Source organism: Coccinella septempunctata, chromosome 3 (genome assembly GCF_907165205.1).
Source record: "Coccinella septempunctata chromosome 3, icCocSept1.1, whole genome shotgun sequence".
Classification (NCBI taxonomy): domain Eukaryota; kingdom Metazoa; phylum Arthropoda; class Insecta; order Coleoptera; family Coccinellidae; genus Coccinella; species Coccinella septempunctata.
The window spans coordinates 39,432,175-39,448,340 of NC_058191.1; the positions used below are offsets into that span (position 1 = coordinate 39,432,175).

At 36.2% G+C, this 16,166-nt stretch overlaps 2 protein-coding genes across 2 annotated transcripts in view; both read left to right on the forward strand.

Moving 5' to 3' along the window:
• The first annotated feature begins 3,017 nt into the window (after positions 1 to 3,017).
• LOC123309500 (glycerate kinase) lies at positions 3,018 to 4,736 on the forward strand. Its single transcript, XM_044892656.1, has one exon. It carries the CDS (start codon positions 3,242 to 3,244, stop codon positions 4,715 to 4,717), a length of 1,476 nt encoding a protein of 491 aa, XP_044748591.1. The 5' UTR covers positions 3,018 to 3,241; the 3' UTR covers positions 4,718 to 4,736.
• A 271-nt stretch (positions 4,737 to 5,007) lies between these two features.
• LOC123309930 (out at first protein) overlaps positions 5,008 to 16,166 on the forward strand; it is a 180,010-nt gene continuing 168,851 nt past the window's right edge. Inside the window, exon 1 of the mRNA XM_044893239.1 lies at positions 5,008 to 5,224. Within this exon, the coding sequence (XP_044749174.1) occupies positions 5,117 to 5,224 (108 nt within the window). The 5' untranslated portion in view covers positions 5,008 to 5,116. The remainder of the gene's footprint in view (positions 5,225 to 16,166) is intronic.

Consider the following 16,166-nt stretch of genomic DNA (forward strand, 5'->3'; position numbering starts at 1 on the left):
GGTCATTATAATTATGATCATTGACGATTTATTCCTATGTAGGTAAGGCATACGCCATATGATTTAAGTACAATGTGTCTACGGCGCGGTCTACTTTCTTTTCGACAAATCATACCCTAAAAACAAATTGCGGATTATTAAAGAATTCCGGATTACATAATTCTGCGGATGCCTACCTGAAAAAAATTGTTTCGGAGCGTTTTGTGTCCAAGATAATTTCGACACATGGTTAACGTGGGTACTTGTATAACTATAATGGATTTTAAAAGGCATTGGGTTCTTCCTAAATAACAAACGTCTTATTCGCATATTACATTCCGTATAATGTCAGATTGACTTTGTTTATTGGGAATCTCAGTAAAATTTCCCACACATCTTGAACCTTCTTGTACATCTTGTACAGAGTGGTGACAAATTTGGAAGATGATATTGGTGTGCATCCAATTTCTCAACACACTGTCCACTATTCAGCAGTGAGTTTACAATATCAACTTTACAATACAATTAATTTGCTCATTTCGTTTCATTTTATCTTTTATTTTATATCATTTGAAAAATAAAAATGAAAATAGAACGAAAAGAAAAAGATTCTCATTATGTTTAACTCTATTCCTTGTTTTATTTTATTTGCTATATGAATTCAAATAAGCTTACATCTCACCTCGTACCTAGTGATTTGTAATTAGGGCTAAGATGAAATATAAATGGGTGAAAATTAAATCATTTGAAAGTTGAAGTACCTCTGTATTTTATCACGGCCTCAATGAAGACATGGGTTCTGCTAGAATTGAAATGTTGGAGGTACAAAGAAGCCATTATAATAAAGATTGATATGAACATGTGATGTGAACAGTTCATTTCAGATGAGTATGACTAAACAAAGTTAACATGATCCCATTTTGATGATTACACTTGTAGTTATCACATTCATTGTCTAGAATGTAATCAGCGAATAATTACATAAGATTGATCTGAAACAATTTGTTTCTTATGTTAGGTACCGGTAACAGCAAATTCAGTTCCGCAGAAATAAATGAAAACTTATAATGTATTATGGAATATGTTTCCTTCTTTGGGGAATGCTTTCAGATATCGACAATTCAATTATTTCTTCATCGAAATGAACTAGTAACAGATTGCAACGTAATAAATCTGAATTACGTAGCAAACAAATGAAATTATAGCCATAGTTGGTCCCTTATGCATCATACGGTTCTAGATAATTGATAAAAATGATGAGAGGGAACTATCCCTCGATGTTTTTCAATGATTCAATTCCTCAGTTAGGCCAAATAGGAAATAAGGAGATAATTGAAAATGGAATTCTTCGATTGAGGCATAGAAAAATGTCGGACCATAATTCTTCTTGGAAATAACTATTGGACTATTCATAAAAATTCAGTTGAGCTATAAATGGCATGATAATTTCTTCTGTTAAATTTTCTGCTGTTCCCTAACCATCAGTATCTAATAATTATTAAATTATACAGGTATATGTATGTAGAAAAACCAAGAGTTATGGAGCATTAAACCTAGGAAAATATCTATTTCAAAATTCCGAGCCAAAAAATCCAAATGTTTTATCTACCACATCTATATTCTTAACACATATAGAGGTTAGAATAACAAAACATTCGATTTCAGATAAACTGAATACAAAGTGCTCATTTAACTGAAGGAAAAATAATGAAATGACAAATGTGCATGTGGAATTGAATTCTAATTTATGCGCAATAAGATATATCATGATCATCATCGCTATTTTTCATCACCGACTGGCTTATTTCATAGCTTTCACTTTCTTTCACCGGCTATCTTCACACAAAGGTGTTTTTTTATTGGCATTGTTTGTCATCGAGGAAAGTGGTATTTCGTAGTTAATCGTTCGTCATGTATTTTTGTGTATATTCGAATAGAATGGGACCATCTAGCCTCCAACTTAATTAGTGCGCTTTGCAATCAACAAGAGAGCCTAATGCTCGTGAGAAATTTGAATTGTTTTCTAGAGGAGTTCGGATGAGATATATTAGGTACCACAATTAATTTATGAAGGAAGCAGTTTGAGGAATCAAGCACTGCTGTTGAGTAAGAAGTAAGAACATTTAAGTGCTCTTTCATTTTTTTTTTTGAGCAGCCTCAGTCAACTTCAGGGTGATGTATCTAATTACAATGATACCGATGAATATACATATTTCGATAAAACGCAAAAATATTCTTGAGCCCTTGAAATGCAAGATTCAATGAAAATGAATATCAATATTTATTCAAATCATGCAAATTAAGCCACTGGCCCAATTCTGCATAGAAACCATAGATTTGAGATGATTTGAAGGCAGCCTTGTTACGCAACTTCTTCAATTATATGGACAGTGATGGCATTGCATTTTTCAAGAACTTTTCCTGTTTCTATCCGATGATCCGATTGTAGTTCAATGTCAACGAAGAGATCCAGACTAGATCCAAGGTGAAATTCCTCGAGTTGACCAGATTCAATGAGCAGATAGAAGAAATCGACCGAAGAAAATAGAAATTTTCACGGTCTTAACCTATTGATTGTTCGTTAGACGCAGAAAGAAGTACATACCTACATTCTGTACTCAGTTATTTTGCAGTGGATTACACGATTGATAGAGTATTCATGTGTAGGTATATTCTCCTTGAAGCAATTATATTTTCGACCCTAAAAAAAGACTGCGAGATGAAAAATATTCTCCCTTCAAGCTCTTTTTGTGAATGTGAACTCGGAATATTTTTCTCAAGTGTCGAAATATTTATTTATGTATCAAGGATGAAAAAATGTTTATTATTATAGTCGAGCATATGCGTGCGAAAATGGAGTAGCATGGGTGTCTCGAAAAAGTGCTTCTTTCCAAACGTCAATGCTTGTGGAAAAAAAAATTGTTCGAAGTAATAGTAGGAAATATATATTTTTTCATCAGGCTTCTACGGATTTGAAAAATAATTTTTTCTCAGCTCAACATGTGGTTCGGAAAACTAGTTTTGGGTTATAGGGAAATAAAACACCAGGAGAAGAATATTCAACATCATTTGGCTTAAATTTGTTTACAACTTGTTAGAATCACTTTCCAGATTTCTATTCATTCATGGCAACATAGAGTCAACGTTGATAAGACAGTCTCCTGTTGATCAGAGGTCATCAAAACAATTTCCCAGTGAAAATCTCCGTATCGATAGAAAATTGCGAGATATATCAAATAGTATCAATAAAAAGAAGTGCGTGATGTCCAAAGCTGAATCCATTATCAGAGAATTATTCAGATTATCGGTAAGTGCAGTAAAACCTTATGCACTCATCCAGCAAAATATTAGTGTAAACGGTCGCCATCTTTTGGTGAGAGACAAAACTCACGAGATTATCAAGCCAGCACGTGTAGTAGGATTTGGCAAGGCAGTACATGGAATGGCCACAGCTCTGGAAGAAACCTTGGGTTCACTCCTAGAGAGAGCAATAGTTTGTGTCCCAGAGGGATCTTTGAATGTGGAAAATTTGAAAAGTTTCGACGCTACAAAGAGTAAAATTGAATTCTTGGAAGGAGCCAATAATAATCTTCCCGATGAGAATGCGATGTATGCTGCCTTGAAAATAAGGGACTTCGTACAGAACCTCGACGAAGATGACACAGTAATTGTCCTCATATCTGGTGGAGGCAGCGCCCTACTCCCTCTACCAAAAGGTAGAATCACGCTTTCTGAGAAACTGGAACTGGTGAAAAAGCTGGGAAATGCAGGCGCAAACATATTCGAGATGAACTGCGTTAGAAAAGAACTATCAGTGTTGAAGGGAGGAGGGTTAGCTCGTCATTGCTACCCTGCCAAAGTGATCACTTTAATTTTATCAGACGTTATTGGAGATCCTATCGATATAATTGCCAGTGGACCAACTTGTCCAAATCACGATGGTCCTGGAAAAGCCATAGAAGTATTGAAAAAATTCTCACTTTACCAAGACCTTCCAACTTCTATCCGAGAAACCCTAGAGAATAGTTTGAAGCTAGAGAAATCATATGCTCAACATGAAAGATATTTCCAAAGAGTGGACAACTTTATCATTGGCAATAATCGAATTGCCACCCAAGCAATACTCAGTAAAACACAAGAACTAGGAGTACAATCCGTCATATTGTCCACCGATGTTAGTGGAGATGTTGAAGAAATAAGTACAATCTACGCGAAAATAGCTGAAATAATACTATCCTTCCTCAGAGAGGAGACAACTAAAGATGAACTCATTGAAGCACTCTCATCTGTTCGATCAAATTCAGTTACTTTCAAGATGGACAAGTTGTCTGAAGATGTCAAGAGTTTGGATACGAAACGTGATCTTTGTGTGATTCTAGCTGGCGAACCAACTGTTCTAGTGACTGGTGGAGGGATAGGAGGGAGGAATCAACAGTTAGCACTCTCGTTCTCATTGAAAATTTCCCCGTTGGAAAAAATTGATCCTAGATGGGATGTTTGGTTCTTGAGTTGTGGTACCGATGGGATTGATGGGCCGACAGATGCTGCTGGAGCTATTGGATCTTCCCAGTTGGAACGAAAGTGCATCGAAGAAAATTTGAACCCTCGAGAGTATTTGGACAACAATGACTGCTATAGCTTTTACAGTCGATTTATGGAGGGGAAATATCTGGTGAAGGTTGGACATACTGGAACCAATGTTATGGATGTACATTTGATCTTTTTTGAAGCACAATAAAGTTCTGTCAAAAACTGAATGAATTTCATGAGTAGTAGTCTGAAAATCCTCATTATATTTTCTTCCTCATTTGAATTGACACAATTTTAGTTTTCCAGAAACAATAAGTAGGTAGTTTTTTCTAGCCAGGCAATTTCCAACACTACACGTTTCCTTATTCAATTCGCGCACGGAAAATGTCACAGGAGTGCGCATAAACGCGGACGGATTTCCACATGGCCACCCACGCACGCGTATTTTCTCCCGTAATCTATGGTAACGTTGGTTGCCTAAGTTCGAAACAAAATGCGAGGCAGCGTGTCTGGAGCCGCATTCGCATTAACATGTTTCCACTGTGACAGATAGGTTGTAACAATTCCACTAAACAGGTTGTTATCGTTCGTTGTTTTCGTTTCAAAAATGTTGCCCAGACTGAACTTCTCTATGTGCGCGTATTTGGTAACCGTGCTCATTTGTTTGTCATCGAAATTGACCTCAAGTCAGCTGATTATCAACGTTAAAAATCAGGTAAAAGGATTTGACAGGAGGATAACCTCACATTTTAAATGTTTACAGTGGAATGTTTGGACGTGTTTTAAGGGTTGCTTATCGTTTTGGAATAAAGTAATGTTTACATGAAACGTGTCTGATGGGATTTTATTTATTTAAATTATTGCTTGATATGAATAAGATCATTAGTTTAGTTTAACAAGATATGAGTTACAAAATCACATTTTCGAACTGAAAAAATTGTAAATTTTTCATTGATTTCTCGAAAATTTACAGATTACATGAGGGAATTAGAAATTTTAATATTGATGAATATTTTGAGTCCGGTATCAGCAGTTTTTTCAGAATTTTTTTTGAAAATTGGTGCAAAGGGACCATTGTCGTAGCTAATTCAATATTTGCACTTAATTCCATCCAATAATTTATAAAGATAGTTAGAATAGTTTAGATTAGAAATTCTACCACTTTACCCTCACAACAATTTGAACATAATTGTGAGATACAGAATGTCTCTGATTAGAAGAATTAAAAGTGAAAATAAGCGCACAGCATGAGAGATATTCAACTTTCAACTTGAATTTTTCCAAAATAAGGTCAGAATTCGAATAAGGGTTATATTTTTTATATTATATTATTTATGGTGAAACATTCTTTATTGTTTTAACTTTCATCGCAACTTTTGGTATTAAAAATTTTCTACTAACGCAGTAGGTCAAGTTTACGGCATTCTGAAAAAGAAAATTACCTTCAAAACAAGGTGTCACTAAACCCCCCTTCCTATTTAAGATTTTAGGGGTTGCTGTCATCACGCTTACAGGGTTTATACAAATTGTTAGGTGGTACCAACCCTATAAAATGTCACTTTACGAAACAAACCTTTTTTACTATCAGAAATGTTCTGATTTTGCAGGGGGTTCGAGATATAAAAGGTAATGACACCCTACAAGTAAGACACATAATGAAAGGGGAAACCCTTCATAGAATAAGTTCATGTTCTTCTCATTCTTGTGTGTCACCTACTACCTGCACCTGGTTGTCTCAAGTTCTGAGATCCCCCATTTATGAAGAAGTGCTCAAAAATTCGAATAGCTACCCGTCGCAAATCATTCAATTTTTTCTTCCCCATCGCCGTTCAGGTTTGAATAGGCACAAATCGTGGAGGGGACCTCATTTTTCTCGATTCCGACAAGTCAACCAATGTCGCCGCATAAGGAAAACGCGTCGTTATAAATAAACAGGGGGTGGTCGTAATGGAAATATCGTTCTCGAGGAGTGAAATGTTCTCCTCCTCCTGCTCTCTCCTACGGAACGACGTGGAGTCAATCCTGGTTCCATTCCACGGAGACATCACCCCTTGTCTCCATTCCGAACGGGGGGGCATTATATCTTGCAGAATACACTCGCGAAAAGTTCAACCCTTCCTTGCCGTCATCCGCATTCATTCGATCCATTTTACCGGAGTTACGTGTCTAGATGCATTCAAGTCTGGAAGATTGCTTTCTGACAATTAGATTGGTCGCTTTCCTAAGTCTTGGTTATAAGATAATTTTCCTGGAAGATGAGTTACTCTGAAGATGACCTTCGAAAAATTCCCAAAAGTTGGATTCAGTCAAAACTTCCTCAAGACCGATCGGTTGAGCCGAGACGGGTGAAATTCTCAGATTTATTACTAGAACAATTGCTCTATCAGAATAATTTAATTTAGCCTTTAGCCAATGCAAAATTGCACAGTGGTCAGCCTTTCAAAGTGAACTCGAAAATGAAAAATGGAAAAATAAAAAATTCGTTTTTTTCGTAATCTGCGTCTTAAATCCAAAAGTTTGGTATGGAAATATAGGTTTTCGAATAGGCTGAATCTATTACAACTAATTTCGAGGGCCTATCTCTTTTCGTTCAGATTTTCATCTTTGAAATGGCATTTTTCAAAAAATTGCAAATTTCAATCTTCGATATCTCCTGTTATACTCATCCGATCCAATTGAGATTTCCGGTTTCGTTATCAACACTAGTAAGGCTTCAATACTAGATAAAAAACTCGAATTCGAAAATCTCAAATTTTTGGGTCAAAAATGAGCAAGGGGTTAGACCCCCCTAAAATCACATATTTGCTCCTCTCTCTCAGAAGTACGGTGTTTAATCATTCCTCCAGAGAAAGAAATTCATACAAGTCGTTTCGAAGATTCAAAAAAACCAATGAGTTGATGAGCCAATGCAAAATTGCACTGTGGACAGCCTTTCAAAGTGAACTCGAAAATGAAAAATGGAAAAACAGAAAATTCGTTTTTTTTCGAAATCTGCGTCCTAAATCCGAAAGTTTGGTATGGAAATATAGGTTTTCGAATACGCTGAATCTATTGAAAGCAATTTCAAGGGCCTATCTCCCTTCGTTCAGATTTTCATCGTTTAAATGGCATTTTTCAAAAAATTGCAAATTTCAATCTTCGATATCTCCTGTTATACTTTTCCGATCCAATTGAGATTTCCGGTTTCGTAATCAGCATTAGTCAGGCTTCAATACTAGATCAAAAACTCGAATTCGAAAATATCAAATTTTTGGGTCAAAAATGAGCAAGGGGTTAGACCCCCCTAAAATCACATATTTGCTCCTCTCTCTCAGAAGTACGGTGTTTAATCATTCCTCCAGATTAACAAATTCATACAAGTCGTTTCGAAGATTCAAAAAAACCAATGAGTTGATGAGCCAATGCAAAATTGCACTGTGGACAGCCTTTCAAATTGAACTCGAAAATGAAAAATGGAAAAACAGAATATTCGTTTTTTTCGAAATCTGCGTCCTAAATCCAAAAGTTTGGTATGGAAATATAGGTTTTCGAATACGCTGAATCTATTAAAAGCAATTTCAAGGGACTATCTCCCTTCTTTCAGATTTTCATCGTTTAAGTGGCATTTTTCAAAAAATTGCAAATTTCAATCTTCTATATCTCCTGTTATACTTGTCAGATCCAATTGAGATTTCCGGTTTCGTAATCAGCATTAGTCAGGCTTCAATACTAGATCAAAAACTCGATTTCGAAAATCTGAAATTTTTGGGTCAAAAATGAGCAAGGGGTTAGACCCCCCTAAAATCACATATTTGCTCCTCTCTCCCAGGAGTACGGTGTTTAATCATTCCTCCAGAGAAAGAAATTCATACAAGTCGTTTCGAAGATTCAAAAAAACCAATGAGTTGATCAGTCAATGCAAAATTGCAATGTGGACAGCCTTTCAAAGTGAACTCGAAAATGAAAAATGGAAAAACAGAAAATCCGTTTTTTTCGAAATCTGCGTCCTGAATCCAAAAATTTGTTATGGAAATATAAGTTTTCCAATACGCTGAATCTATTAAAAGCAATTTCAAGGGCCTATCTCCCTTCGTTCAGATTTTCATCGTTGAAATTGCATTTTTCAAAAAATTGCAAATTTCAATCTTCGATATCTCCTGTTATACTTTTCCAATCCAATTGAGATTTCCGGTTTCGTAATCAGCATTAGTCAGGCTTCAATACTAGATCAAAAAATCGAATTCGAAAATCTCAAATTTTTGGGTCAAAAATGAGCAAGGGGTTAGACCCCCCTAAAATCACATATTTGCTTCTCTCTATGAGAAGTAGGGTGTTTAATCATTCCTCCAGAGAAAGAAATTCATACAAGTCGTTTCGAAGATTCAAAAAAACCAATGAGTTGATGAGCCAATGAAAAATTGCACTGTGGACAGCCGTTCAAAGTGAACTCGAAAATGAAAAATGGAAAAACAGAAAATTCGTTTTTTTCGAAATCTGCGTCCTAAATTCAAAAGTTTGGTATGGAAATATAGCTTTTCGAATACGCTGAATCTATCAAAAGCAATTTCAAGGGCCTATCTCCCTTCGTTCAGATTTTCATAGTTGAAATGGCATTTTTCAAAAAATTGCAAATAACAATCTTCGATATCTCCTGTTATACTTCTCCGATCCAATTGAGATTTCCGGTTTCGTAATCAGCATTAGTCAGGCTTCAATACTAGATCAAAAACTCGAATTCGAAAATCTCAAATTTTTGGGTCAAAAATGAGCAAGGGGTTAGACCCCCCTAAAATCACATATTTGCTCCTCTCTCTCAGGAGTACGGTGTTTAATCATTCCTCCAGAGAAAGAAATTCATACAAGTCGTTTCGAGGATTCAAAAAAACCAATGAGTTGATGAGCCAATGCAAAATTGCACTGTGGACAGCCTTTCAAAGTGAACTCGAAAATGAAAAATGGAAAAACACAAAGTTCGTTTTTTTCGAAATCTGCGTCCTAAATCCAAAAGTTTGTTATGGAAATATAGGTTTTCGAATACGCTGAATCTATTGAAAGCAATTTCAAGGCCCTATCTCCCTTCGTTCAGATTTTCATCATTGAAATGGCATTTTTCAAAAAATTGCAAATTTCAATCTTCGATATCTCCTGTTATACTTCTCCGATCCAATTGAGATTTCCGGTTTCGTAATCAGCATTAGTCAGGCTTCAATACTAGATCAAAAACTCGAATTCGAAAATCTCAAATTTTTGGGTCAAAAATGAGCAAGGGGTTAGACCCCCCTAAAATCACATATTTGCTCCTCTCTCTCAGGAGTACGGTGTTTAATCATTCCTCCAGAGAAAGAAATTCATACAAGTCGTTTCGAAGATTCAAAAAAACCAATGAGTTGATGAGCCAATGCAAAATTGTACTGTGGACAGCCTTTCAAAGTGAACTCGAAAATGAAAAATGGAAAAACAGAAAATTCGTTTTTTTCGAAATCTGCGTCCTAAATCCAAAAGTTTGGTATAAAAATATAGGTTTTCGAATACGCTGAATCCATTGAAAGCAATTTCAAGGGCCTATCTCCCTTCGTTCAGATTTTCATCATTGAAATGGCATTTTTCAAAAAATTGCAAATTTCAATCTTCGATATCTCCTGTTATACTTCTCCGATCCAATTGAGATTTCCGGTTTCGTAATCAGCATTAGTCAGGCTTCAATACTAGATCAAAAACTCGAATTCGAAAATCTCAAATTTTTGGGTCAAAAATGAGCAAGGGGTTAGACCCCCCTAAAATCACATATTTGCTCCTCTCTCTCAGGAGTACGGTGTTTAATCATTCCTCCAGAGAAAGAAATTCATACAAGTCGTTTCGAGGATTCAAAAAAACCAATGAGTTGATGAGCCAATGCAAAATTGTACTGTGGACAGCCTTTCAAAGTGAACTCGAAAATGAAAAATGGAAAAACAGAAAATTCGTTTTTTTCGAAATCTGCGTCCTAAATCCAAAAGTTTGGTATGGAAATATAAGTTTTCGAATACGCTGAATCCATTGAAAGCAATTTCAAGGGCCTATCTCCCTTCGTTCAGATTTTCATCGTTGAAATGGCATTTTTCAAAAAATTGCAAATTTCAATCTTCGATATCTCCTGTTATACTTCTCCGATCCAATTGAGATTTCCGGTTTCGTAATCAGCATTAGTCAGACTTCAATACTAGATCTAAAACTCGAATTCGAAAATCTCAAATTTTTGGGTCAAAAATGAGCAAGGGGTTAGACCCCCCCTAAAATCACATATTTGCTCCTCTCTCTCAGGAGTACGGTGTTTAATCATTCCTCCAGAGAAAGAAATTCATACAAGTCGTTTCGAAGATTCAAAAAAACCAATGAGTTGATGAGCCAATGCAAAATTGCACTGTGGACAGCCTTTCAAAGTGAACTCGAAAATGAAAAATGGAAAAACACAAAGTTCGTTTTTCTCGAAATCTGCGTCCTAAATCCAAAAGTTTGGTATGGAAATATAGGTTTTCGAATACGCTGAATCTATTGAAAGCAATTTCAAGGCCCTATCTCCCTTCGTTCAGATTTTCATCATTGAAATGGCATTTTTCAAAAAATTGCAAATTTCAATCTTCGATATCTCCTGTTATACTTCTCCGATCCAATTGAGATTTCCGGTTTCGTAATCAGCATTAGTCAGGCTTCAATACTAGATCAAAAACTCGATTTCGAAAATCTGAAATTTTTGGGTCAAAAATGAGCAGGGGTTAGACCCCCCTAAAATCACATATTTGCTCCTCTCTCTCAGGAGTACGGTGTTTAGTCATTCCTCCAGAGAAAGAAATTCATACAAGTCGTTTCGAAGATTCAAAAAAACCAATGAGTTGATGAGCCAATGCAAAATTGCACTGTGGACAGCCTTTCAAAGTGAACTTGAAAATGAAAAATGGAAAAACAGAAAATTCGTTTTTTTCGAAATCTGCGTCCTAAATCCAAAAGTTTGGTATGGAAATATAGGTTTTCGAATACGCTGAATCCATTGAAAGCAATTTCAAGGGCCTATCTCCCTTCGTTCAGATTTTCATCGTTGAAATGGCATTTTTCAAAAAATTGCAAATTTCAATCTTCGATATCTCCTGTTATACTTCTCCGATCCAATTGAGATTTCCGGTTTCGTAATCAGCATTAGTCAGGCTTCAATACTAGATCAAAAACTCGAATTCGAAAATCTCAAATTTTTGGGTCAAAAATGAGCAAGGGGTTAGACCCCCCTAAAATCACATATTTGCTCCTCTCTCTCAGGAGTACGGTGTTTAATCATTCCTCCAGAGAAAGAAATTCATACAAGTCGTTTCGAGGATTCAAAAAAACCAATGAGTTGATGAGCCAATGCAAAATTGCACTGTGGACAGCCTTTCAAAGTGAACTCGAAAATGAAAAATGGAAAAACACAAAGTTCGTTTTTTTCGAAATCTGCGTCCTAAATCCAAAAGTTTGTTATGGAAATATAGGTTTTCGAATACGCTGAATCTATTGAAAGCAATTTCAAGGCCCTATCTCCCTTCGTTCAGATTTTCATCATTGAAATGGCATTTTTCAAAAAATTGCAAATTTCAATCTTCGATATCTCCTGTTATACTTCTCCGATCCAATTGAGATTTCCGGTTTCGTAATCAGCATTAGTCAGGCTTCAATACTAGATCAAAAACTCGAATTCGAAAATCTCAAATTTTTGGGTCAAAAATGAGCAAGGGGTTAGACCCCCCTAAAATCACATATTTGCTCCTCTCTCTCAGGAGTACGGTGTTTAATCATTCCTCCAGAGAAAGAAATTCATACAAGTCGTTTCGAAGATTCAAAAAAACCAATGAGTTGATGAGCCAATGCAAAATTGTACTGTGGACAGCCTTTCAAAGTGAACTCGAAAATGAAAAATGGAAAAACAGAAAATTCGTTTTTTTCGAAATCTGCGTCCTAAATCCAAAAGTTTGGTATGGAAATATAGGTTTTCGAATACGCTGAATCCATTGAAAGCAATTTCAAGGGCCTATCTCCCTTCGTTCAGATTTTCATCATTGAAATGGCATTTTTCAAAAAATTGCAAATTTCAATCTTCGATATCTCCTGTTATACTTCTCCGATCCAATTGAGATTTCCGGTTTCGTAATCAGCATTAGTCAGGCTTCAATACTAGATCAAAAACTCGAATTCGAAAATCTCAAATTTTTGGGTCAAAAATGAGCAAGGGGTTAGACCCCCCTAAAATCACATATTTGCTCCTCTCTCTCAGGAGTACGGTGTTTAATCATTCCTCCAGAGAAAGAAATTCATACAAGTCGTTTCGAAGATTCAAAAAAACCAATGAGTTGATGAGCCAATGCAAAATTGTACTGTGGACAGCCTTTCAAAGTGAACTCGAAAATGAAAAATGGAAAAACAGAAAATTCGTTTTTTTCGAAATCTGCGTCCTAAATCCAAAAGTTTGGTATGGAAATATAGGTTTTCGAATACGCTGAATCTATCAAAAGCAATTTCAAGGGCCTATCTCCCTTCGTTCAGATTTTCATAGTTGAAATGGCATTTTTCAAAAAATTGCAAATAACAATCTTCGATATCTCCTGTTATACTTCTCCGATCCAATTGAGATTTCCGGTTTCGTAATCAGCATTAGTCAGGCTTCAATACTAGGTCAAAAACTCGAATTCGAAAATCTCAAATTTTTGGGTCAAAAATGAGCAAGGGGTTAGACCCCCCTAAAATCACATATTTGCTCCTCTCTCTCAGGAGTACGGTGTTTAATCATTCCTCCAGAGAAAGAAATTCATACAAGTCGTTTCGAGGATTCAAAAAAACCAATGAGTTGATGAGCCAATGCAAAATTGTACTGTGGACAGCCTTTCAAAGTGAACTCGAAAATGAAAAATGGAAAAACAGAAAATTCGTTTTTTTCGAAATCTGCGTCCTAAATCCAAAAGTTTGGTATGGAAATATAGGTTTTCGAATACGCTGAATCCATTGAAAGCAATTTCAAGGGCCTATCTCCCTTCGTTCAGATTTTCATCGTTGAAATGGCATTTTTCAAAAAATTGCAAATTTCAATCTTCGATATCTCCTGTTATACTTCTCCGATCCAATTGAGATTTCCGGTTTCGTAATCAGCATTAGTCAGACTTCAATACTAGATCTAAAACTCGAATTCGAAAATCTCAAATTTTTGGGTCAAAAATGAGCAAGGGGTTAGACCCCCCCTAAAATCACATATTTGCTCCTCTCTCTCAGGAGTACGGTGTTTAATCATTCCTCCAGAGAAAGAAATTCATACAAGTCGTTTCGAAGATTCAAAAAAACCAATGAGTTGATGAGCCAATGCAAAATTGCACTGTGGACAGCCTTTCAAAGTGAACTCGAAAATGAAAAATGGAAAAACACAAAGTTCGTTTTTCTCGAAATCTGCGTCCTAAATCCAAAAGTTTGGTATGGAAATATAGGTTTTCGAATACGCTGAATCTATTGAAAGCAATTTCAAGGCCCTATCTCCCTTCGTTCAGATTTTCATCATTGAAATGGCATTTTTCAAAAAATTGCAAATTTCAATCTTCGATATCTCCTGTTATACTTCTCCGATCCAATTGAGATTTCCGGTTTCGTAATCAGCATTAGTCAGGCTTCAATACTAGATCAAAAACTCGATTTCGAAAATCTGAAATTTTTGGGTCAAAAATGAGCAGGGGTTAGACCCCCCTAAAATCACATATTTGCTCCTCTCTCTCAGGAGTACGGTGTTTAGTCATTCCTCCAGAGAAAGAAATTCATACAAGTCGTTTCGAAGATTCAAAAAAACCAATGAGTTGATGAGCCAATGCAAAATTGCACTGTGGACAGCCTTTCAAAGTGAACTTGAAAATGAAAAATGGAAAAACAGAAAATTCGTTTTTTTCGAAATCTGCGTCCTAAATCCAAAAGTTTGGTATGGAAATATAGGTTTTCGAATACGCTGAATCCATTGAAAGCAATTTCAAGGGCCTATCTCCCTTCGTTCAGATTTTCATCGTTGAAATGGCATTTTTCAAAAAATTGCAAATTTCAATCTTCGATATCTCCTGTTATACTTCTCCGATCCAATTGAGATTTCCGGTTTCGTAATCAGCATTAGTCAGGCTTCAATACTAGATCAAAAACTCGAATTCGAAAATCTCAAATTTTTGGGTCAAAAATGAGCAAGGGGTTAGACCCCCCTAAAATCACATATTTGCTCCTCTCTCTCAGGAGTACGGTGTTTAATCATTTCTCCAGAGAAAGAAATTCATACAAGTCGTTTCGAAGATTCAAAAAAACCAATGAGTTGATGAGCCAATGCAAAATTGCACTGTGGACAGCCTTTCAAAGTGAACTCGAAAATGAAAAATGGAAAAACACAAAGTTCGTTTTTTTCGAAATCTGCGTCCTAAATCCAAAAGTTTGGTATGGATATATAGGTTTTCGAATATGCTGAATCTATTGAAAACATATTCAAGGGCCTATCTCCCTTCGTTCAGATTTTCATCGTTGAAATGGCATTTTTCAAAAAATTGCAAATTTCAATCTTCGATATCTCCTGTTATACTTCTCCGATCCAATTGAGATTTCCGGTTTCGTAATCAGCATTAGTCAGGCTTCAATACTAGATCAAAAACTCGATTTCGAAAATCTGAAATTTTTGGGTCAAAAATGAGCAAGGGGTTAGACCCCCCTAAAATCACATATTTGCTCCTCTCTCTCAGGAGTACGGTGTTTAATCATTCCTCCAGAGAAAGAAATTCATACAAGTCGTTTCGAAGATTCAAAAAAACCAATGAGTTGATGAGCCAATGCAAAATTGCACTGTGGACAGCCTTTCAAAGTGAACTCGAAAATGAAAAAACACAAAGTTCGTTTTTTTCGAAATCTGCGTCCTAAATCCAAAAGTTCGGAGTGGAAATATAGGTTTTCGAATACTCTGAATCTATCAAAAGCAATTTCAAGGGCCTATCTCCCTTCGTTCAGATTTTCATCGTTTAAATGGCATTTTAAAAAAAATGCAAATTGCAGTTGGAAGCTCCTCAAGATCGAATGGTTGCTTCGAGATCGCTGTAGATCTCAGATTCATTTCTAGAAGAGTTGCTCTTTCGGAATGTGTAACACCTCTCGATCTGTGATGGTTTTTCTGGAAGATACGCGACTCGAAAAAATCCCAAAAATATGGGGTCAGTTAAAAATTCGTCAAGACCGAACGTTTGCTTCGAGATCGCTGTAGTTCACAGATTCACTACTAGAAGAGTTGCATTCTCAGAATGCGCATCACTTTCCGATCTGTGATGTTTTTTTCTGGAACATACGCGACACGAAAGGTGACCTTCGAAAAATTCCCAAAAAGATGGGGACAGTCAAAATTCGTCAAGACCGAACGATTGCATCGAGGTATCACAATTAGATCAAAGATTGTGCTACAATAGACTGAATAGATGCTTGGTCGCAGTGGCAGGTTTGGGTTCATCCGTCCAACACACCCAGCAATCAGTAATCAGTAGATCAACGATGATGCAATAGTGAATAGGGTGTTCCATTACTGTCCTAGGATATGGAGCATCTGTGAACTGTGAACAGCTATTCCAGCCCAATCGCAACATTGGCTTCATACGCCCCTAACAGACCAAGGAATTGACAGTCACGTCAAA